General features: G+C 35.4%; 1 protein-coding gene across 1 annotated transcript in view; it reads left to right on the plus strand.

Annotated features, from left to right (window-relative positions):
* Positions 1–24375, plus strand: part of LOC129436654 (coronin-7) — a 213836-nt gene that overhangs the window by 68770 nt on the left and 120691 nt on the right. The window contains exon 7 of the mRNA XM_055194898.2: positions 4444–4494. Coding sequence (XP_055050873.2) covers positions 4444–4494 — 51 coding nt within the window. The remainder of the gene's footprint in view (positions 1–4443; positions 4495–24375) is intronic.

Below are 24375 nucleotides of genomic sequence, written 5' to 3' on the forward strand. Positions count from 1 at the left end.
ATTTGCTTAATGTTCTTATTTCTATGAAAACCTTTTACTCATTTAGAGAGAGTCACATTTGTCTGCGTCTCTGTTCATTCAACTATGGGCTGGACCAAGGGTCAAACAGAAATTGCGCGTTGCGTTAATCTCCGTTAATAAAATTAGTGGCGTTAAAATGAATTTGCGTTAACGCGTTATTAACGCGTTAATTTTGACAGCCCTAATCAAAAGATAAAAAGCCTTTATTTAAATATGGCTATAACATTAAAAACATATAACAGGGCAGTAACCCACGCGTAGCGGCACAGATAGCCTTTTATTATATAATTTTTGGTAAATATTTTTGGTATTTAAAAATATTTTGTATTCTTTTATTTTGTACAAAGTAAGCCTAATTAGCTTGCTAAAGCGCTAAGGCAGACGAGATATCGCAATGACAAATTTTGACCAGACATTATTGCTCGGTACCAGTCGGGGTCCTAGGGGGGGCAGAATTGTTCATGACACCGTCCCCTTATGAAAGTCGCCATTTGGTGCCACCATGTTTCTACAGTAGCCCTAAACGGACAAACTATCCTATAGAGCGCGTTTTTGTCCCTACGTTGTCTCAGGCGATGACATGATTTTCCTGTGGCGGCTACCGTAGCTTCTCTATGCGTTTCGTGAGCTTTGGACTGAGCCGTTGGTGCAATTCACAATCTTACCGCTAGATGCCGCTACAAATCAACACACTGGTCCTTTAAGTAGAAGTATATTGTCCCAAATACTTAATTTATTCCCCTAGCAACCAGACAGAACGCCCTAGCAACACCCAAACTAAACGTAATGTAATTGCATGGTTAACCACAAACTTAAATCTGGGTGTCAATTTTTGCACAGTGATGAGCAGAAAATGCAAACCTCTATTATTGTTACTAATCTTCTTGCTGTTTGTTTTGCAACATATCAGCACTTCAGTATTTTCCCACATTAATAAAAAATGTTAATTGGAAAATGATGACGCTAAAAGATAAATAATCGTCTATAAATCACCAAGAAATGGCTTCCAGTTTTACTTTTAAAAGTGAGTATTGTCAGTTCACATTTTGTTGGTATGCCAACAGTGAGGATTGTGGGATATTTACTCGAGCATGTGTGCGATGTGAAACTCATTCTTAAAACTCATGTATGTGTTTGCGATGTGTGTTGTTTCTCTCTCTCTCTCTTGCTAACTCACTCGCTCGCTCTCTCTCTGTCTGTGATGGGCGTCTGGGGTTGTACAGGTCAGACTGTGTGTAGTCTGTTATATTTGAGAAGACTTGCAATAAAACCCTCCCTGCAGAATTGCAGGTCTCTATTTAAAGCAGTATAGATTCTGATCTGGGATCAGTTTCTTCACTCTGTTTACAGTGCTGTACAGGCAGGTCTGAGATCAGAATATCTCAGATGATTGTTTTACTAGGGGTCGAGCTTGTATACCCGGGGGTAAAGACAAACCCTCTGTCTCTCTCGGGACCGCATGACCCTGTGGGTGGGCTGCATGTGACGGCCCCCTTATACGGCGTTAACCTATAAACAGCAAATAAAATACAAATCTGCCATAACACTGAGAGACAGGAAAGAGACTGTGTACACTTCACATGGATTTTATCATGGTAAACAGGACGTCCCATTGGTTCTTGGAGTTTTGTGCCTGTGGATTGTGAAACCCCACATATTGTGATTTCTTTTAATATGTTTATTTATTTATTTTTTCTTTTAAGTTATGTTTTTGTTTTATTTAGACATCTTTGTGGAGAGTAGACAGGAAATTGTAGGATGGGGATAAGGGAGCGGGATGGGCAAAACTCGGGTCGCCGTGAGCACATTGGTGCTTCATGTCGGCACACTAACCACAGGCTATTGGTGCAGACTTCTTTTTTTCATATTTAAGTGCTATAATTTGGTCCCCAGTGCTTCTATCAACCTAGAAAATGTGAAAAAGATCAACCCAGTAACTTAGTTTTGGTAAAACACTCTCTGCAAGCATGTGAAAAAATAAATAATTGAAATTTGGCTCCCCTTGTGATGTCAGAAGGTGATGTTACACCAACAAAGTAGCAATTTTAACATGTTATAATAAATTATCTATGTGGTATTTTGAGCTTAAACTTTACACCAAAGATTTATTTTACATTTTTAAAAAATCTTGTGAAATGTCCCCTTTAAATCAACTTTGCAAATTTCCACCAATCAGCATAGAGAATTTACATACATTAAGGTCATTTACATAAAGTAGTTGCACAAATAACCGTTTTTATTTAAGGTTCAGAGTGAAGACGTATAATAGTCATGAATATTGTTATTAAAACTAAATTTAACTAAAATTTTATCTTCATACTTTGGCTTTTTCATTTTTTTTATTTCCAATGAATTATTCATTTTATTTATTTTTTATTTGTGCAGAACTAACTGCTGTTGTGTTTATTGATGCATAATAAATTACAAATACACACGTACAATTGTGTTTGGTTCAGCAAACCTTTACTAACTTAATTTAATTGAAAATCAGGGAAAATTTAATGAAATGCATCAAAAATTTACAACATGGTTCTTTTTAAAATACAGCAAAATGTAAATTTTTTATGTGTCGTGTTTTCAGTTTTATACATTTGTGTGCATCTATAAGTGGTTAGTTTTTTAATGTTGTTGTGTTGATAGTTGTCTTTGCTTTGGTGATGTGGTGTGTGTGTGTGTTTGTTGGAGATTATGGTCACAGATGATGCTGTAGCGGTTTTTGACAGGGTGCGTTGTGGGGATCCCCGTGTTATTTTCAAGGAGGGTTTGGAAAAAATCTGCTCTTAGTGAGCTACCCACATAGGCAGTATTTTAAGTCATCATAATTGTATGAGATGATATACAATACATCATAATTGATGCTTTCCAGGAGAACTTATTTTAAAATCAAATTCTGCGAGATTGTGTGTGTATCTCATAATGCAAAAACATCATCCAAGATGGATATTATAAATATACAGTTTTGTTTATAACTTAAACATATTTCCCCAATACTTGCATGTACATTAATGCATTTTGAAACCATTGCACTGTTTGTGTGACAGATTTAGTATCTTCTCCGGGGTCAGGTTGTGCACCCCACAGCTCTGTCCTGATATCGAGTGATGTAGAGATCTTTTTCTCTGAGGTTTAATGAGTGACGTGTCGGTCTCTGGTCTTCATTAAGATGGTTGTGTTGAATGATGGTTGAGCAGTATCAGTCACACACGGTTTCTATTAGCGCTCATTTCCCCTCACTGATCGTATTCTCCCTTCTGATTGGCTGCTTTCTGTGTTGTGAGGTCATCTGATGGTCACTGATTGTATGAACTGATCTTGACATAGAGATCCACTGGGGTTAAAGGAGCACTTATTTTGACTGACTCGTTACACATAGCACATATGAAGCCATATTTATCGTCAAAGGATGTACTCATAGAACGCAGGACAGTCAAATTATAAAAGTGTCAAAGATTTTTAAGGTGGTCACATCTCTAAAGGCCTGTTCAAGTCAAGAATGATAACTGTAAAAATAACCACAATGATAAGTGTGGACTATCATTATCACACTGAAAAAAATTATACATTCAATTTACACAATTTTTTTAAGATAAGTGGTTGCAATCAATTTATTTAAATACATTTAAACAAAAGTGTTTGTTTTGTTTTTCTATTTATTAAATGAATTGATTGCGACCACTTACCTTAAAAAAATTGAGTAAATTGAATGAATATTTTTTTTAAGTGCACTTTGGTTATAGTTTTCTTTGGTGTGAAGTTTTTAATCCAATCCGTATCTCAATGTAGTGTGGTTTTATCTTTTACCAATAAGCATTATTAATTTAAAATTTTAATAATACAGTGTTCACATTTTTAATTAAACAGGCATGTGTTTCTTAATTTATTTAGACTAGTTTAAGTCATTCCTTGCCAGCCTTTTTTTTTAAAGTTGCATGCCAGCCTTTTGTGATTTTTTTCACAAAAGTTTCACAAAATGCCTTTCAGGATTTTTTTTTTCTAAAAATACATACAAATATATCAAATGAAGGAACAGACCCTCTGCTTTCAAACAAACAGTAAACAAACAAACAAAAAGGGAAAAAATATTTTTTTTAGCAAAAAGCTGAAATAATTACATTTTTGTGAAGGAATTTTGTTAGAGATCAGATTTAGAATAATTATCAAAACATGCAGAGTTTAAAATTAGTAAATAAAAAATTGCTTATTATTAAAAAAAAGTATAAATTGAGTGTCATCTAGTGGATAATCGCGGTATAACAGATTAACATATAAAAACTCATCAGGAACACGTTTTTTATGCAAATGTTTTCTCTTAATTGACAAGATAACTCGTCAATGGTGGGGAAAGAGTTAATTTTACTCATGTTGAATATTTTGTCCTGAAAGCATGATATTTATTTTCACCTGTTATGTTTCCCCTTATAGGACAAGAAGTTGCGTATCTTTGACCCCAGGGCTCAGCCGTCAGCGGTTCAGGTACGTTTGAAGGTTTTCTCTTAACCAGCAGCTTCCTGTGATGGACGCATCATTTCCTGTTAAAGGGATAGTTCACCCAAAAATATTATTTGCTCACCCTCATGTTGTTTCTGTATGAGTTACTTTTTTTTCTTAAACAAAAAAGAAGATATAAAAATATATATATATATTGTAAGCACACAGTTGAAGGTACTCACAGACTTCCATAGTAGGATAAACAAATACTATGGAAGTCAATGAGTAGCTTTTATTTTTATACAGATTTTTATTTATTTTTAATTATCTTAAGTACAGTTTAGTTTCTATTGTATGGATCTTTTTTTCTTTATTTAGTTTTAAAATGTTTTATATCAGTTTTATTTAGTTAAACAACCTTAAAACCTCTTCAACTTGTTCCTTCTATTTTTTGTTTGGTTTGATTATTCGTACTTCACTATTGTAACTTCTTTTTTTAATTTACTGCATTTTTCCACCGCTACCTTATTTCAATTCGTACGCATTTTTCTATGTGGCTAATTCGTAATAAATCGTATGACCACATCCGTAAATTTTTTTGTACAATTTGCCCCTGTGACTTTGGGGTAAGGGGTGTGGTTTTGTTATTTTTTTCTGATAATCGTATGTTTTTGTACTATTCATATTTATACGAATACAAATTTATACGAATAAGCCAACTTGTAAAATACGTACGAGTTCTCATGAGATCAGGCTGTTGTTTCTCATGAGCTCCTCACCATTGAATCCTATTAACTTTGAGAAGCCATTGTGACCATGACCGTTTGAGCCGTGAGACCGTGATGGTGTTGTGAAGACTGTAGAGAATCACCAGCTCCTGTTTGAGAGTTAATCAATCCTACCGATTTTAACAGGAACGAGGAAGTTTGGGTCAAGTCAGACCAAACATTCCCACAGTCCTTCACTGAGGTGAGCTGTGACCTCACTGAAGCCCCGAGTCTTTTTGTTTGTATTGTCTTTTAAATGTACATAAAGCTCATAGCGAATCAGATCATGGTGGATTATACATTAGCCGTGCTGGTCTCTGAGTAAACAGCCGATAGTATGGAAGGTTTACTGAGGATTAGTGTCTCAGAAATGTGTTAGATCTGACATCTGAAGCCCTGCTGTGACATAAACACACGAACACTCGTGTGTGATCTCTGTCACTGTGTTGTTAGAGCATCAGATTATTGGACTTTTTCCGAGTTTGTCGTGTCGGTATGTTCATGGGAATTTCTTTTGGTTTTCATGTTTAAACTCCAAACGTCTTTGTTCAGTGAAACTGAGATGAGTCTGATATACCTACTCATTTAGCTGGTCTCCCAGCCTGGTTTAAGCTGCTTTAGCTGGTGTGGCAGACTAGTTTTATAGGAGTTTAGGCCACTTTTAGCTGGTCAGACTGGGAGACCAGCTAAATCACCAGCTAAAACCAGCTGACCCATCAGCTTTGCCAGGCTGGAAAACCAGCTTATCCAGCTTTGCCAGGCTGGGAGGAGCAGTTTAAACCAGCTACTTCCATCTAAATCCAATTAAGACCAGCCAACCAGTTTAGCCAAACGTCTAGCCTGTTCAAGCTGGTTTAAAAATGTGTCCAAAACCCCTTTAAAACCAGCCTGCTAACCCAGTGTAACCAGCTAAAACAGAGCGTCAACCTTACAATCTCTCTGATGAAGCCAATACAGAAGTGACTTAAACTGCAATTCATCAACTGGCCACTAGAGGCTCCAAATAGGAGTCAATTCCCTTAGACCCCCATATTAAAATGCCCAACTTTACAATATAGCTAATTTTGCCCCTCATGACAACTGTGAGAGGGGTGAAAGTTTTTGTAACTCATCCGTTTAAATAATATTAAGCCTTAAACTTCTGCATAATTTAGGGCGTGGCCACTTGAGTGATGGGTGAACAGCCATTGCTATCACTAGAGGCGAGCTAGGTGGGTGTGGTTTAGCAACCAGCCACCTCAGCTTCACCCACATCCTGCCCTTTTACCCATTTTCTGATATACATTATATTCTGAGTGATGCACATTAACGCTCGGCCAAGATGGCGACAGGCACCGCCTACTTTAAGCTTCAAAAACGATATTTAAAAACCTATGGGTGACCTCATGGACACTACATCCATCTTTTTTTACAGTCTATGGCTACAACCAGGCTTAGGTTGTAGACACATGAAAATAACCGACTAAAAAGATATCTATATCTTGTCACTTGTCGACTCAAGTGGTTAGGACAAAAACTTTCAAGAGCTTTTATAGATTCTGTCCCATTTTGCACTCAACTTGTAAAGCTGCTAACACACCAGATCTATCGGTCTATCTGGGTGTTGATGTGTCTATCTGTTGATCGGTCTGACTGTCTATCTGTCGATCAGTCTATTTGTCTTTGTCTATCTGTCGATCTGTATGTTTGATAAAGGTGTAGGAGTTATACAGATGAGTTGATTCTTTGTGCTGGATTCAACTTGTTTGGGAATCATGTGACTTTAGTTGAGTTTGTGCTAAAAACAGGACGTTTGCAAATTTTTCTTCATATTTCATCCTGGCACATTTGCATGTCATTTGTTTGGCACGATAACCTGTATTGGCCAGATATCTTCTATCAATATCTTCTATTGCTTCTATGAAGCCACACAGTGGGATTACATTATAATTAGGGCTGTCAATAGATTAAAATATTTAATCGCAGTTAATCGCATGATATCATGAGTTAACTCGCGATTAATCGCAAATTAATCGCACATTTTTATCTGTTCTAAATTTACCTAAATGTAACACTTTTTACGTTTTTAATGCTCTAATCAGCATGCATTTGGATAATATATTATGCTATATACAAATGTATGTCTACAACAGCCTGTTTACATTTTCAACAGAACCATCAGCCATAGTTTTATAAATGTTTTTGCCTTTAGAAGACCTTGTTCTTTCTCCATTTCTGTTTGCTGCTGCATCATTTGTGACCTGTGCTGGCAAATTGAGTTGGGATAAGCAAATTTTCAAAAATGTGTCACTTATATTTTAACATTCTCTATTAAAAACTTCAAAACAATTGGACCAATTGTTGGAATCTGACAAAGCATGACAGAACTATACCTGTTAACGCAGAGCAAAAACATATATGTTTTTCTTTTATTGTTTAATTTTGACATTGAGACAGACCACTTTAAGACTGTAGGATAATGCAAGGGTTTAATATAATGAAACAACAGATACTTTTCCTTAACAGTTAACCAAACATTCACTTCAGATATAACAGATTATAGGTCATACCTGCGTGAATTCTTGTCAAAACAGATATTTTTAAACCTGTAAATTTGTGTTAGATGTCTATATATATCGAGCCCAGTCTCCTGAAGATGCGTATAAATAGCACGAAGTGTCACGCACTCGCGCGTTTGTGTGCACGCGCTTCAGACGTCTTTTGAGCCTTGTCACTCTTAATAACTCTTTTAACATCAATCAGATCCCGAACTTTATCTCTCTTAATAATTATTTTACCATCAAGTAAGTCCTGCGGTCTATTTTCTATAATTTTTGAATGCTTTTTAAAACGAAACTAAAAAGTGAAAGAAGACGCATCTTTGCTTTATATGGATTTGGGACGGTACACCTCACAGAAAACGTGCAGATAAAGAAAACTGCACGTGCAGAAAACGTGCATTTTAGATGTTTAATGACCATTTAGAGCATTGGATTCGCTAGACGAGAGCTTAATGTTCTTATTTTTATGAAAAGCTCCGACTCATCTAGACAGCGCCAGTCACTTGCTGCGTCTCAATTTATCCAGCTGTGGGTCAAACAGAAATTGCGTGTTGCCTTAATCGCGCGTTAATAAAATTAGTGCCGTTAAAATGAATTTGCGTTAACGCGTTATTAACGCGTTTATTTTGACAGCCCTAATTATAATGTAACAGTTATAAAACGTTACGTCATCCATGAACATGATTCCTGAAAATAGGGCAGATGTCAAGATTGTCAGTAAACGTTCACTTTTACTAGTAAGATCTCTGATGCTGGTTTTCTGGTTGTAAAGATTAGTAGGAGACTGATGCCCAGAGTATCCAGTATCAAATCGTCTTTATCTTGAGTCAGGTTCAATGGAGACCATCTTGCTTTCCAGCCATGTTTTTCTGGCACTTCATTGCGTGTATGCACCCCTTCACCCCCTTTAACATTACACTTACTTGAGCATCCTAAATGATCTGTCACAGGCCAATGGAGCGCTGCCTGATGAACTCTCAAACCTAAAGCAAAGCCTCAACAGTCATCCCAAGGCCACAGAGCAAACTAAGACGTGTTTGAAGGTGGCCATATTGTTTATGAAATTGACCTCACATAACACATCCTCTTCTAATCGCAGGGTCTTAGTCACCACACACACGCTTGTAAAAAACAATGTTTTTTTGCACCGGGTGATGACTACTGTCTGTTTATGGAACTGTCGTGCGGTACGCCCGCTTTTCTTCGACAGATTGTCTGATATAGACAGGTGGGGTAAAAATAGAGGCAAATTGTAGTCCGGTTTTGCAGTATTTATGGGAAGAAGCGAGACTGTGTATAATTTACTCTTTTGGAAGGCATGTGTATGATCTGTAATCAGTGTGTGTATGTACGTGCAGGCACACGGCTGTATTTAGGTAGCTGGCACGGCTGTGTGCGTGTGTGCTGGGAGAAATTTGTGGTTTTGAGAGTCGCTTTGTAAGTTTTCTTGCTTCGTCTCGATTTTTAAATTGTAAATGTGTGAATAAGGGCATAAATTGCATCAGATTTTTCAAAGATGTTCAATTGCTCAGCGTAGTTTTCGTTGTAAAGCTTTGTTTTGTGATTCGCTACATCCTTCATCCTCATATTTTAAGAGTCCAACATTCCAGTGATTTGTTTTACCATGGTAATGGGCATGGCATGCATTGCAGTGCTAAAAATCACTTTAAATTACTCTTTCTCTCTCTTTGTTATTCACTGCTTTATAGTATTTTTTAAAAGTTTTAATACTGAATAATTCATATAAAATTCTTGTTACCATAGTAAAATCACTGTAAATCACCCTTTCTTTGTTGTTTACTGCTTCATAGTATTTTATAAAAGTTTTAATACTGAATAATCCACCTTGAACTCTCTTTACCGTAGTAAAGTCACTATAAATCACCCTTTTTTGTTGTTTACTGCTTTATGGTATTTTATAAAAGTTTTAATACGGAATAATCTACCTTAAATACTGAATAATTCATATAAAACTATATTTACTGTAGTAAAATCACTTCAAATCACCCTTTATTTGTGGTTAACTGCTTTATAGTATTTTATAAATGTTTTAATACTGAATAATGCATATATAACTTTCTTTCATATAAAACTTTCTTTCATAAAAAACTTTCTTTACTGTAGTAAATTCACTTTAAATCGCCATTTCTTTGTTTTTTACTGCTTTATAGTATTTTGTAAAGTTTTAATGCTGAATAATTCATAAAAAACTCTCTTTACCGTAGTAAAATCACTATAATCACTCTTTTTCTCTTTGTTTTTTACTGCTTTATAGTATTTTGTAAAAGTTGTAATACTAAAAAAAATTATTATAAAACTCTTTTTACCATAGTAAAATCACTTTAAATAGCTTTCTTTCTTTGTTGTTTACTGCTTTATTGTATTTATAAAAGTTTTAATGTTAAATAATTCACCTTAAACTCTCCTTAACATAGTAAAATCACTATAATCAGTCTTTCTCTGTTGTTTACAGTTTTAATACTAAATAATTCATATAAAACTTTTCTGTTGTTTACTGCTTTATAGTATTTTATAAAAGTTTTAATACTGAATAATCCACCTTAAATACTAAATTATTTATATAAAACTATCTTTACTGTTGTAAAATCACTGTAAATCACCCTTTCTGTGTTGTTTACTACTTTATAGTATTTTGTAAAGTTTAAATGCTGAATAATTCATATAAAACTCTCTTTACCGTAGTAAAATCACAAAAATGTATCTTTGTCTCTTTGTTGTTTACTGCTTTATAGTATTTGTAAAACTTTTAATACTGAATAATTCATATAAACCTATCTTTACTGTAGTAAAATCACTGTAAATTTTGCTCTTTTTGTTGTTTACTGCTTTATAATATTTTATGAAAGTTTTAATGCTGGATAATTCGTATAAAACTCTTTACTGTAGTAAACTCACTGTAAATCACTCTTTCTCTCTTAGTACTTTGTAAAAGTTTTTAACACTGAATAATTCATATAAAACTCTCTTTGCCATAGTAAAACCACTGGAAATTGCGCTCTCTTTTTGTTGTTTACTGCTTTATAGTATTTTAGAAAAGTTTTAAAGCTTAATAATTTATATAAAACTCTCTTTGCTATAGTAAAATCACTGTAAATTGCGCTTTTTTGTTGTTTACTGCTTTATAATATTTTATTAAAGTTTTAATGCTTGATAATTCGTATAAAACTCTTTACTGTAGTAAACTCACTCTAAATCACTCTTTGGGCCCTATTTTAACGATCTAAGCGCATTGTCTAAGGCGCACAGCGCAACGTCTAAATGGGCGTGTCCGAAACCACTGTGGCTCATTTAACGACGGGAAAAAAGTTGTTTGCGCCGAGAGCATGGTCGAAACGGGTAGGTCCTATTGTAATGGGAGTATTTTGGGCGTAACGTGCAGTAAACCAATGAGAGTCACAGCTCTCATTCCCTTTAAATGCATGTTGCGCTGGCGCTATGTCTAATCCCTATTTAGATGACGGACTTAACTGAAAAACTAAGCAGAGGAAGAAGATCCCCAGTTTAAGAATAATGTTAAATAATTGTGTTGTTTTTCACTTGTATTGAAATTGTTATTTTTTATTAAAACCTTTAAAACCCGTTTTCTTTTAGTCATGGAAGTAAAAAAGCAGGCTTGTAATTGCTTTAAATGTATGGCTATCCAATATCATCAAAAAATAATTTACAAGTGTAAGAAAAGGTTTGTACTCTAAAAATACTTTATTTGTAACAAACAGGAGATAAAGAATTTACAAACGGCTCTCCTCACGTTTCAGCACTTTGGACAGCGGTTTTTAGCAAAGAGGTTGTTTTTAAGCATTACTTAAAATGTTTCTCATCTCACCATATCCACAGGTACAGAGTCATCATATACACTAAATCCGTTAGGTAGCATTAAAAAAAACATTTAAAAACAGATGCATTTGTTTAAAGCAAGCATTTATTTACTTACCAGGCTACAGGTAAAGCAGCTCTTTGCGCCTTCTAACGTCTCATAATTTTTCATTGTTTACTGCTTTATAGTATTTTAAAAAAGTTGTAATGCTGAATAATTCATATAAAACTATTTTTTACCATAGTGAAATCACTGTAAATTGTGCTCTTTCTTTGTTGTTTACTGCTTTATAGTATTTTATAAACGTTTTAATACTCAATAATTCATATAAAACTATTTTTACCATAGTAAAATCACTGTAAATTGCTCCTTCTTTGTTGTTTACAGCTTTATAGTATTTTATAAAAATTTGAATGCTGAATAATTCACCTTAATCTCCCTTTACCTCTCTTTCTCTCTTTGTTGTTTATTGCTTCATTGTATTTTATAGAAGTTTTAATGCTGAATAATTTATATTAAACTCTTTGCTGTAGTAAAACCATGGTAAATTGTGCTCTCTCTTTGTTGTTTACTGCTTTATAGTATTTTATAAAAGTTTAAATACTCAATAATTTATTTAAAACTCTCTTCGCTGTAGTAAAATCATTGTAAATTGCACTCTTTTCTTGTTGTTTACTGCTTTATAGTATTTTATAAAAGTTTTAAAGGGGCCATGGCATGAAAATCTGACTTTTTTCATGTTTAAGTGCTATGAGTGGGTGCTTCTATCAACCTAGAAAATGTGAAAAAGATCAACCCAGTAATTTAGTTTTGGTAGACCATTCTCTACAAGCACATAAAAAATAGGTTGTTGAAATTTGTTTCTCCTTATGATGTCATAAGGAGCTCTTATTATAATAATACCACCCCTTAATCTGCACTATCCAACCACAATACTGCCATTTAGTGCAGAGAAAAGCACAATTGAGTTTTAATTGCAACAAACCACCATCATTGTGATCAGTGTTTGAATTTCATCCGCTCATTTGCATTTTAAAGGACACACCCAAAACGGCAAATTTTTGCTCACACCTACAAAGTGGCAATTTTAACATGCTATAATCAATTATTTATATGGTATTTTGAGCTAAAACTTCACTTTTTGTGCTCTGGGGACACCAAAGATTTATTTAACATCTTAAAAAAGTCTTATGCCATGGCCCCTTTAATGCTGAATAATTCGTATAAAACTCTTTACTGTAGTAAAATCACTGTAAATCACCATTTGTTGTTTACTGCTTTATGGTGTTTTTTTACTGCTTTATAGTATTGTATAAAGTTTAATACAGAATAATTCATCTGAATGCTCTAACAGAAGAAGCACATTTTTGCTTTTAAGTCCTGTTGAGTGTCAGCTATACAGCTATTATTAACTAAATGTTTGCAAATCACAATGAACAGTAATTTACATTGTCACATGTATTGAACCCAGAACATTACTTCAATTTGTGGACCTTCAAGGGGTCACAGGGTTTAATGGGTACGGCTTACCCATCATGCTTTGCTGCACGTGCTTTGGTCACCGTTTACGTTTTGGCCTTGCCACGGGTATTTTGTGGTCTAACCCAATTTGTAAGTCGACCTCATTTTTAGCAGAAATTCAGATGGGTCGTTTAATAGGTGGAGGTGTCAAGGTTGGGTGGGACGCAGAGTTTTGGAGTGCCATGTGTATTCTTAATGTAAATGTCTTTCTCTGTGTATGTGTTTCAAATTACAGAGCTGAAAATACTCCTCATAGTTTAGGCCACACTGGCCCCAGAGATGGAGTGATGCGGTCGCTGGCAGCAAGGGAGGCAGGAAAGGGAATATTTTCTGGACGTAGGGCCCAGATTTCTCAATTTCATCTTTAGCTTCTGCTGCTTTTGGTGAAATCAGAGAGGTTTTGGAAAGGGTTCAAGAGGTGGAAAAAGGGGGACCAGTTTGAACGCAAAACATTCAGTGCAGACTCAGCGACTGTAGGGGTTTGTGGGAGACGCAGATTCATAAAGGCTTCACAGATCGGAATGAATATGTTGAATATTAGTCCCATGGGTTAAGGTTACACAAAATTATGTTGTAAACAACCAGTGTATGATTCATCAAAAGAATGGAAACTCAGAGGGTGTAATTCATGACAGATAGATAATCTGACACAAGTCATAAAATCAAGATAAAATATAATGGAAAGTACTTTCTCTAACCATTTTGGACAACATGACTTTGAGGGCTTTTGTAGGGGATTTTGGACATCTGTTTTCGACATACTAAAGGACTTTTGGGTTGTGACATAAGAATAATGTGGCATTCCTGTATAGCTTATTTGGTAAAGCATTGCAAAGCAATTTAAAGGTCACACATAGTATGTTTATAAAATGCTTTTAAAATGACCTGTCAAATGCATAAATGTAAATATTGGTTTAAATTAACATTTACATTTAGGCATTTAGCATTTTTTTTCAAAGCGATTTACAAAAGTGAGGAAATTTCAAATAAGAAAAAGTTCAAATAGTAACAACAGTGGCTTTACTGTTTATTGTAACATTAATATCTTTTTCACAAATGTTTAAATAAAGTAAGACAATCTGACTGTTCAAATTCCAGAAAAAACTCAGTGTTTACAGTATGGAGCATGTAATACAAGTATTACATTTCATAGTATCAACATTTACAAATGTACATCCGCAGGGTGCAATTTGCCAGGGGGGGATAGGGGGGATAATCCTCCCCTCTGGTCTTTATATCACTGTCTCTGATTAATCATTTTTATCTTAGATGGGGACAAAATTGATCCCGCCATAATAATTAATATAAGCCCGTGGTTCATAATTTATTTTAATAAATAATAATATGAATATAAATACATCCCCCCTCCGATTTTTCATAAATCGCACCCTGTACATGCATTTTGTTGTACTCCAGGGATATGCAACAATAGTGTGTAAAGTGTGCTATGATTTATGTGAAGGTGGGGATGTTTGCTGGTAGAAGTTCTTGTTAATCCTGAATTGTTTTTTATCAATTTAAATTCACCATCCTGGTGAACCATACAATGCAACCGAATCCTTGGTACGTCTGCCATCACGCAGTGTCGGCCATTTGCAAAGTGTAAATGTTACTTTGGACACTTTAGAGTTAGGTTGAAGTCCATGTTAGTGTGTTAACATTCATCATGTTAATGGTGATAACCAAGACAACTTTTCATCTTATACACAAGTTTCGGGAAAATATGTGATAGGCAGGTCTTTTTTCAACAATTCTGCAGTCCGAATCACTGTCTAACCCATACTGAAGCTGTGCACAGCCATGTAAATATTAATTTTGGATGAATGGAGTGATTTTCCCATCAGGTCTTTTGTAACAGCTCCCTTGTTACCTATGAATATGTAGAAATAAGAATGTGTGAAAGAATAAAAGGAGGAAAATGGATATATAATAATACAGCTGTGTGCAAGATTTTAAAGTCTCCATGAAGAAAAATCCCAAAATTGAAGTCAAAGAGTCAGTGTTTTTGGCTTTTAGTATGGTTTTGTTAGCCTTAAGGATATCTGTAAACCAGTGTACCCCAAAAATTGACAAAAAAATTGCATATAGAAGACAAAAGTGTTTCAATCAGTATGAATAATTGATTTTTATAATATTATTTTGCACGTTAGCTCTCATTAAATTCCAGACTGTGATAAACTAAATGCTATTATCTCACTGAATGCTCACAGAATTATAAATAAAGCAATAAGCCCCAAGAAGCAGTGGGTTACCAGTGCATTTTATAACAGCTAAGGGGCGTTATTAGGCACGACGCAAAGTGGAAACCCCATTAGCTGTTATAAAATGCACTGTAACCCTACTGCTTTGCGGGGCTTATTGCTTTTATAAAACTGTTACTTCATATGCATAACGTTAGCGGGATTTCATAAAATAAAACACAAATAAGTTGTAATTATATTAGTACAAATATTACTCTTCCGCCAAACAAAGTAGTTCCTCAGAATCAAGTGTGGCTGCAACAGAGCGCAGTTCCAAACCAAGACAGACGCAGCAAAGACACAATGAAAATATGATTTAAGACTGTGGTGTATATTTTATAAATCAACATTCATCTAATTTATACATTAACATTTATATCGTTCAACTGTTAAAGTGATGATCAAATATGCTTGGAAGCATGTTGAACTCTTTCCCCGTCAGCGGTTTTTTAAAGTTACCACCCAGTTTTAGTTTAATGCCTTACAGAAAAAATATTTTCTTTAAATAAACATAAAATATATCAAATGAAAGAACAGACCATCAGGTTTCAAACAAACAAACAAACAAAAAACGTTTCATCCTACCTTCATTTGTTCTCTTATCACCTCTCAAAATTTCAGCTAAAAGCGGAGATAATTAAATTTTTGTGAATAACTTTTGTAAGAGATCAAATTCAGAGCCTGGTCAAAACACAGTGTTTTTAGTGTTGAGTGAAAGCGTCAGTGTTTAAGTTGGGTAAGATCGCCACTCAGTGGATAGCGGAAATATAAATTTCAGGTAGATGGGTGATTCTCACGAAACCATTGAAACACCACGGCACCAATGATTTTAGCTTTAAAATGTGTAATATCGTAACATTAAAAAGCATCAGAATTAACACAATACTGTGTTCTACCTTGCACAATGTGTGATTTCAACATAAGAATTTATAATTGTAAATTTTATCTCATTTTCTGCTGAAATTCTCATTACCGCAATGTGTCCGGCTGTGTTTGAAAATGCGTTATGTTGTAATTTAATTAAATTAACACAAAAAAATTAAGAAAAAAAATAAATGGATGTTTTGCTAGACTACTTTAGATGACAGAAAAAATATTTACTGAATATTCATGTATAATAATAATGAAGAAAAATTTGGAAAATGATGTGTCCATGCCTGATGTTCTCATCCTCCGCAACACTTTTTGAGAACAGTTTAAGCACACATACAGAATTTTAATAAAGTTTGATTTTGAGTGACCAAGCACATGGACCAGTTACTTCAAGATGGCTACCAGGTAACATTTTTTTACAGTTAATTTGAAATATTGTTTTGTCAGAATGCTTACACGACATTTGATTATCATTACCGCAACAGATGCTTATTAAATGTTAATTTAATTAATAGAAGCATAATACTTTGATTTTAAATGCATGTGCAGAATCTCCAAATTATGTTCTTTCAGGTTTGTCATGTCATTTTGAAAATATGTCAGTGTTGATGTTTTCTGACTGTTGCGGTAATGAGATTTTTTAGGACTAAGTTTTTTAAATTATGTTACAAAAAGTGTTAAATGATAAGTAAAAGTTTTTAAATTAATGTTCCCATTTACTCCAGACTTTGTTTTTCAATGTCTGGTGGGAAAAAAAGTAAATTTAAGCAATTTTTACATTTTCATGCTTGACATTTTTAAAACCAAGTTTTCGTGAGAATCACCCAGATACTCCTCAGGGAGCCTTTTCTCTTTATTGATTAGATGACTCAACCATATTTATTGACATTTATCTGGATATCACCATAATTGTGCAATTGTAGACAAATGAAAAATATGATTAAAGACTGTGGTGTTTATTTTCATAAATCAGTACGCAGCAACAGTGGCGCAGTGATACTTATGTAATGCGGTCTGAACCGTGGGGTTATCAGGGTATTTTATCATGGGCCGGCGCTTCAACCAATCAGAATGAAGAAACAGAACTGCCCGTTTTATAATATTTATTTTTCTCTATTAAAAATAATTACTTACTAGGAAAAACGAATAAAACCATATTTGTAAATATTTCCTTTGGACATCCATTAAAGGTGGTGTGTGTAAATTTTAGAGAATGTAATCTAGTGGTGAGATTGCGAATTGCGAACAGCTTACCCTTCAATTTCAAAACACATTTAATAGCTGGCACAGGACAAACATGTTGTCGTCTGAGACGACGTAGTGATAAAACACGCTCTACAGTATAGTTTGTCCGTTTAGGGCTACTGTAGAAACATGCCGGTGACTTCCATGTAATAGGACCCGCGTGTATTTAGATAAAAATGACTCATTCTAATATAATAAAAACAATATAGTTTGTTTTTTAAAGTCTTTATACGCCATTGATAATATAGTCATGCATATTATATTGCATTTTTGTCTTACAGTTACACAGTGCACCTTTAAAACTCACGCGAATGCTAGAGAGCGTAAGCGCCACCTATGAAAAGTACTTTTGCATTACGGAATGCTCCAAAGCTTAACTCTGACCTGTGAATTCATATCATGTAAAGAGGTGTGACCAGCAGAAGATCGATATTTTGCAGCATGACCTTTTCAGAAATTGCAGAATACACACAAAAAAAATGCTGTGTTATTTTTAACCCAGCATTGGGCCAAAAATGGAAACACCAACCCGATGGGTTGTAATTTAACCCATACTGGGCTGTTTCAACCCAAAATACTGGGTTGTTTTAACCCATTGTTGGGTCAAATGTAAAAAAATTGGGATATTTTAACCCAATGACCGGGCTTGTCCCTTTTTGACCCAACATTGGGTTGAAAAAAGCATTTTTTAGAGTGTTGCACAATCCCATTTTGTACATACAGCTTTGAAATCACAAAAACAACAATAACAATCTAAGCACACCTAAATTGATGATGTGTAGATAAAAAACAACGTCTTGGTGCATGATGTCATTGACGATTGCTATACATTTGGGCTCTCCATAAAATTTCTCATTTTGAAAGTGTGGTGTGACTGTACATTGTCAGGAAAAGATTGTCAGTCCTAGTTGGGGAAAAAAGTACAAAAAAAACATCTTATTAGTCGATCAGATGTACACATATCTGTACCTAAATGGTACATATTAAGACTTTATTAAAGTGTACTGCCCCAGTGACCATTTTTACTCACATTGTAGCTTTAGTATGCCAGAAAAAATAAGCCCAGATGCATTTAGACATTCAGTTATTTTGGAGTTTGAGTTTTTAAGTTATATTATGTTTGGCTTTGTATGTTTCACTTTTGTGTTTTTTGTTTCTTTTTGCGGTTACTTAAGTTTTTGAGCTGTATTATTTAGTAAGAGAATTAACTGTAAGTACGCCTGCACATTATCTGAAAGCTTTGTGGATTTACAACGCCATCCATCCCATGTGTATATATTTATATAATATTTTGGCTTGTTTACATTTCCAGCTACATAGGATCTAGTGTACTTTCAGCACAGATTACAGTTTATGGGGTTTATATCCATTTGGTAAAACGTGAACGAGGCGTGCGTTTTTGGAATCAGGACTTTCGGCATGTGCAGATGTGTTTTTTTGTAATGCCGAGGTCTCATTAGCACAGCCATTCTTTTTTTCTAGCTAATTAGATAAATGCATACATGTGTCAGACACCTGGAGCCAACATGGTTGCCTGTTTAGCCTCCCCCCTTTAGACTGGAAAAGATTTCAATAGAGACCCTATTGAGATCCCATCCTGAAGTCAATTTGATCACCACATCCTCAAAGCTGTCAACCATTCATTGAGACCAGGACACGACACCATCAGTTCCTGCGGATCTGGAGAAGATAATAGGCTTGGCCTGACCAGATTAAGACATATGGTTACTGTGGGCTCCAGTCGTGGTGACAGAATCCATTTCCAGACCCTCTCATCTCATCTCAAGGTTTGATCTCGGTGTACCATTGATAAACCAGATTCTTCTCCGGTTTCACACCAGGGCCAGACGTCACCAAACTGTGTCCGAGTCATTTAGCTTCTGGGTTTGTCGTCCGCACACGCCCGACTTCTGTCACTCATTACCGGAGTATATTAAGGAGCAGGGCCATAGACAGCAGTATATCCATCACATCAGAAGAAGGCAAAGAGAGTTCACAGACTGATCTTTGTACCCTCGTGTCATTGGACTAATGAGTCTTTTCCTCGATGGTTTATTTTCCTGTGTGTGCAGACTGTCCGTACTCATTAAGGTCAATGTTGATGGCTTCTCTGCATAAACTCTCATACGATTTAGGAATTTGTGTTACACCAGAAACAAACACAAGTATGCAGCCATAAGTCTTGGCCGATGCATTGTTAGCTTAACATGCTGTACTCAAAGCAATGATTGTTTGTGCCATCAAACTGGATGTGTTGTTATTTAAATAAACACATTGACAGTTTGATTAGCTATTTAACTATAACTTATATGCTTGGCATTTGAAACCATGAGTAGTTGAACAGAAGTAGAAAACTAACCACAGACGAGTTTCTGTAGGTCTCCTCACAAAGTATATACTTTAAACCCGAGTTTGGATTATGGGTTCATACTAACCTGGATAATTAATTCTGGGATTACACCAAAATCTAGTTTCAGACTTCAATGTCTGATGGATCTTCTCACCAATTTATCACAGAACCTCAGATGGCTTTTATCCATCTTATTGAGATGCTATTGGTCAGAAAAAGACCAGTTTCAGGGCCCATCTCTGACCCTGGACTACAGGTCTCCTCGTGTCCAAAGAAATGTACCTGACCCGAAATGACCCAAATCACTTTTTACCCAAACCCAACGTGCATAAATAATTTTTTTAAGAAAGACCCAACCTGAGACAAATCCGACAAAATTAGACCCGAGTCCGACGCGACCCCGTGGCAACCCGACCCAAATGTAAACTGAACCAAGGCACCAACGTGCGTGTGTGTGCAGGCCTTGCAACCAATTTGGCCCGCTGCTCCATTTATTTTCATTTGTTATCTGACGATGACACCAAGGTAACTGCTTACAGTGTGTATTCAAAAATGATTGACAACGAAAATGAACTTACCGCAAGCCACACAATGACGAAAGCTCCCCTGGGCAAACAGAGGGGGGTTTGGAAAAGGACTCGATGTTTGGGTCTTCTTGGGTCCGTTCAGCAAAAACACATTCATTTTAAATTACCTGAGACCCGAAGCCACTAATATTATACCCGACCCATGTCTCAGAGTCCTGCACGGGTCCATTTTTGGAGACCCGCTCCTGCCCGTACCCGCAAAGTTCAGAACCAAATCTGACCCGTCACCCGTGATAATATCAAAATTAAATCCGTACCCAGACCCGTTAAAATTTGGCCCGTTACCTGTACCCGTACCGCACATGCATAAATCACACACGTACCTATCTCGTACCCCACTCAACATCACAACAGCGTCATGAATGGGCTAATGAAATGTGCTAATATGGGCTTTGTTTTGCACCATTCAAATATTAAAGAGACAAATTTCTTAGTTTTTTCTGCGAATTTTTTATTAATTAATTAATAAAATAAAAAACTAAAATTGCAAAATATGTCCCAAAATTGAAAATGAAATGATAAAATTAAAATTAAAACATTGAATTAAATTGTTTTAATTTTCATGGAATGCATCTTCCATGCCAAATAAAAAAATAAAATGCATTTGATGATTTGACATTTCATTTTCACTACAATCTTAAGGCAGGACTGCCAATACTAAAATTGAAAGGTAAATGTAAAAAAAGCAGCAATTTTTTTTTTAAATACAATCTAATTCGAATGTAAATTTCAGTTTTAATTTCATGCTCTTTTTGATTGATCAGTTTTCGTTTTTATTTTCAACTTTTATGCAAATTCTGTTAATCAGTGGGTGGGGTTTATTTGCCCAAAAAATGAAGATTGGCTATAGCAGACCTATTTATTATTTATTTGATTAATTTAGAATTGGCAGAAAAAACTTCCATACTTAGATGCTTTTAAAACTTATCATAAAACAATTTATTTTAGCTTTGTGAAGCGCTTTGAGAAACTCACTTTTATAGGAGCTATAAATGTATTATTTTTTATTTTAAAACTGTTTATTTTTTGTTGTATATTTTGGCACAGATCAAATGCTTTTAAAGATCCAGAAAAATATTTCAGTAATGTGACCGTGCATTTTTAAACGGTAGTGTAATTGACATGATTTATTCCACACAAGCACCCCATCATTTAAACCTCACAACACTGCCATCAACTAAAACAAACATCAATTACACTTTGGAAAGTTTGTGTATAATCTGTCCTCTCGTAGATGTCATTTTAATTCATACAGTCAGCATAAACTTGCATGCATGTTCATTTCCATATAATGTTAACCAGGCCCTTTGTATACTTTCTTGCTTTCCTTTTCCTCTCACAGAGACAGTCGATACGCACATCTTCTCCATCACATTAAATCCAATCTCCACCTGACACAACATCAGCTCACATTATCTATTTAAATATTACTGCAGGTGAAACCAATATTCTTGAACTGTTTTCCATTCACTTATTTTGGATTAGAAGTCTTCTTCTAATATGAACGATTTTCCGTTGGCAGTTCTGAGTCCATCTGTAAGTGAAATTCAAACCCAGGCTGAGTTCATTAAGTCACATTTGTCACCTTACACACCACAGAAATACTGGACTTCTGTGGATTTTCAACCGACCCATTACAATTCTGGCTGATGCAGCTATACTACGCTGCTGAACGGGAATGTGAAGTGGGGGCCAAACGTTTGCTGGTGGTGATGGTCTGCCTGAATAGAGACACGTGGTTTATCTGCAGAATAGATACAGTACACTTGTCCTGATGTTCAGTATAGATCAGTGGATCTTAAACTTGTTGACTTCAAGGCTCTTGTTCACAGTAATATGTGAAGGCCTTGAAAGATGTATATTTGTTATAAAAATAACCCATCACTTAGAAATATCTAGAGAAATATATTTTTAGTTGTTTCAATTTTTTAGTTGTTTGTAGTTAGTGCTTGTTTTTTTAAATCATTTTAAGTCATCCCAAGGGTCCCTGGTTGAGAAACACTGGTATAAATGATTATGGAGTGTTACCTTAAATAAATCAATATGGTAGCATTAAAAATGTTTGTCTTGGAAAAATCAAGAGAAAACAAGTACATTTATAAACATTAATTTTTCATTTTCAAACCATCATCATAAATATTCATATGTATTAAAAACCAAAATTACGTTTTGCTCAGTTTAGTTTAGCTCACTTTAGCGCATTGTAATTTAGTTTAGCTTGTTAGCTTAGCATTGTGTAGCATAGTTTAGGTTTAGTTTAGTTAGGACAGTTCAGTGCAGTTTAGTTAGGGCAGTTTAGCAGAGTTTAGTTAGGGCAGTTTAGCGCAGTTTAGTTAGGGCAGTTTAGCGCAGTTTAGTTAGGGCAGTTTAGCGCAGTTTAGGACAGTGCAGTGCAGTTTAGTTAGGCCAGTTCAGTTAGGGCAGTTTTGCGCAGTTTAGTTAGGTCAGTTTAGCGCATTTTAATTAAGGCAGTCCGCCGCAGTTTAGTTAGAGCAGTTCAGCGCAGTTTAGTTTGGGCAGTTTTGCGCAGTTTAGATTGGGCATTTCAGCGCAGTTTAGTTAAGGTATTTCAGCGCAGTTTAGTTTGGGCAGTTCAGTGCAGTTTAGTTATGGCAGTTTAGCGCAGTTTAGTTTGGACAGTTTAGCACTGTTTAGTTTAGGGCAGTTTAGTTTAGTGCTGTTTAGTTTAGCCAAATATATTTAATATTACCAAGATGAGTCACTTGTATTGATACAAATTGGGGAGATCACAGCTGTCAGTATGGCCTCTGGGAGACATGGGACAAGGGACATGGGGCATGCGCAGTATCTGACAAGTTTTAGCAAGTTTTAGTTTATTTTAGTTAAGGTTAGTTTAGTTTTTTTGCAGTTTAGTTTAGCTCAGTTTAGTTTAACGCAGTTTAGCACAGTTTAGTTAGGACAGATTAGCGCAGTTTAGTTAGGGCAGTTTAGCACAGTTTAGTTAGGGCAGTTTCAGCGCAGTTTAGGACAGTTCAGTGCAGTTTAGTTAGGGCAGTTCAGTGCAGTTTAGTTAGGGCAGTTTAGCGCAGTTTAGCTAGGGCAGTTTAGCGCAGTTTAGTTAAGGCAGTTCAGCGCAGCTTAGGTTGGGCAGTTCAGCGCAGTTTAGTTTGGGCAGTTCAGCGCAGTTTAGTTTGGGCAGTTCAGTGCAGTTTAGTTAGGGCAGTTTAGCGCAGTTTAGTTTGGACAGTTTAGCACTGTTTAGTTTAGGGCAGTTTAGTTTAGTGCTGTTTAGTTTAGCCAAATATATTTAATTTTACCAAGATGAGTCACTTGTATTGATACGAATGGGGGAGATCACAGCTGTCAGTATGGCCTCTGGGCGAGGGACATGGGGCATGCGCAGTATCTGACAAGTTTTAGCAAGTTTTAGTTTAGTTAAGTTTAGTTTAGTTTTTTGCAGTTTAGTTTAGCTCAGTTTAGTTTAACGCAGTTTAGCACAGTTTAGTTAGGACAGATTAGCGCAGTTTAGTTAGGGCAGTTTAGCGCAGTTTAGTTAGGGCAGTGTAGTTAGGGCAGTTTAGCGCAGTTTAGTTAGGGCAGTTTAGCGCAGTTTAGTTAGGGCAGTTTAGCGCAGTTTAGTTAGGGCAGTTTAGCGCAGTTTAGTTAGGGCAATTTAGGGCAGTTTTGTTTAGCGCAGTTTAGTTTAGTGCAGTTTTGTTAGGGCAGATTACCGCTGTTTAGTTAGGGCAGTTTGGGGCAGTTTAGGGCAGTGTAGTTAGGGCAGTTTAGCGCAGTTTCTTTAGAGCAATTTAGCACAGTTTAGTTATGGCAGTTTAGCTTAGCGCAGTTTAGTTAGGGCAGTTTAACGCAGTTTGCAGTTTAGTTTTAGTTTAGTTTTAAACCACATGATTGAGAACTAAAGTGCTAGTAATATAAAGTAGTACAAGTAATATAACTATATAAACAAAATAAGAAAATGTGCACATTTATTAAGTGTAAACGCGTAA

This window comes from Misgurnus anguillicaudatus, chromosome 19, assembly GCF_027580225.2.
Source record: "Misgurnus anguillicaudatus chromosome 19, ASM2758022v2, whole genome shotgun sequence".
Taxonomy (NCBI): Eukaryota; Metazoa; Chordata; class Actinopteri; order Cypriniformes; family Cobitidae; genus Misgurnus; species Misgurnus anguillicaudatus.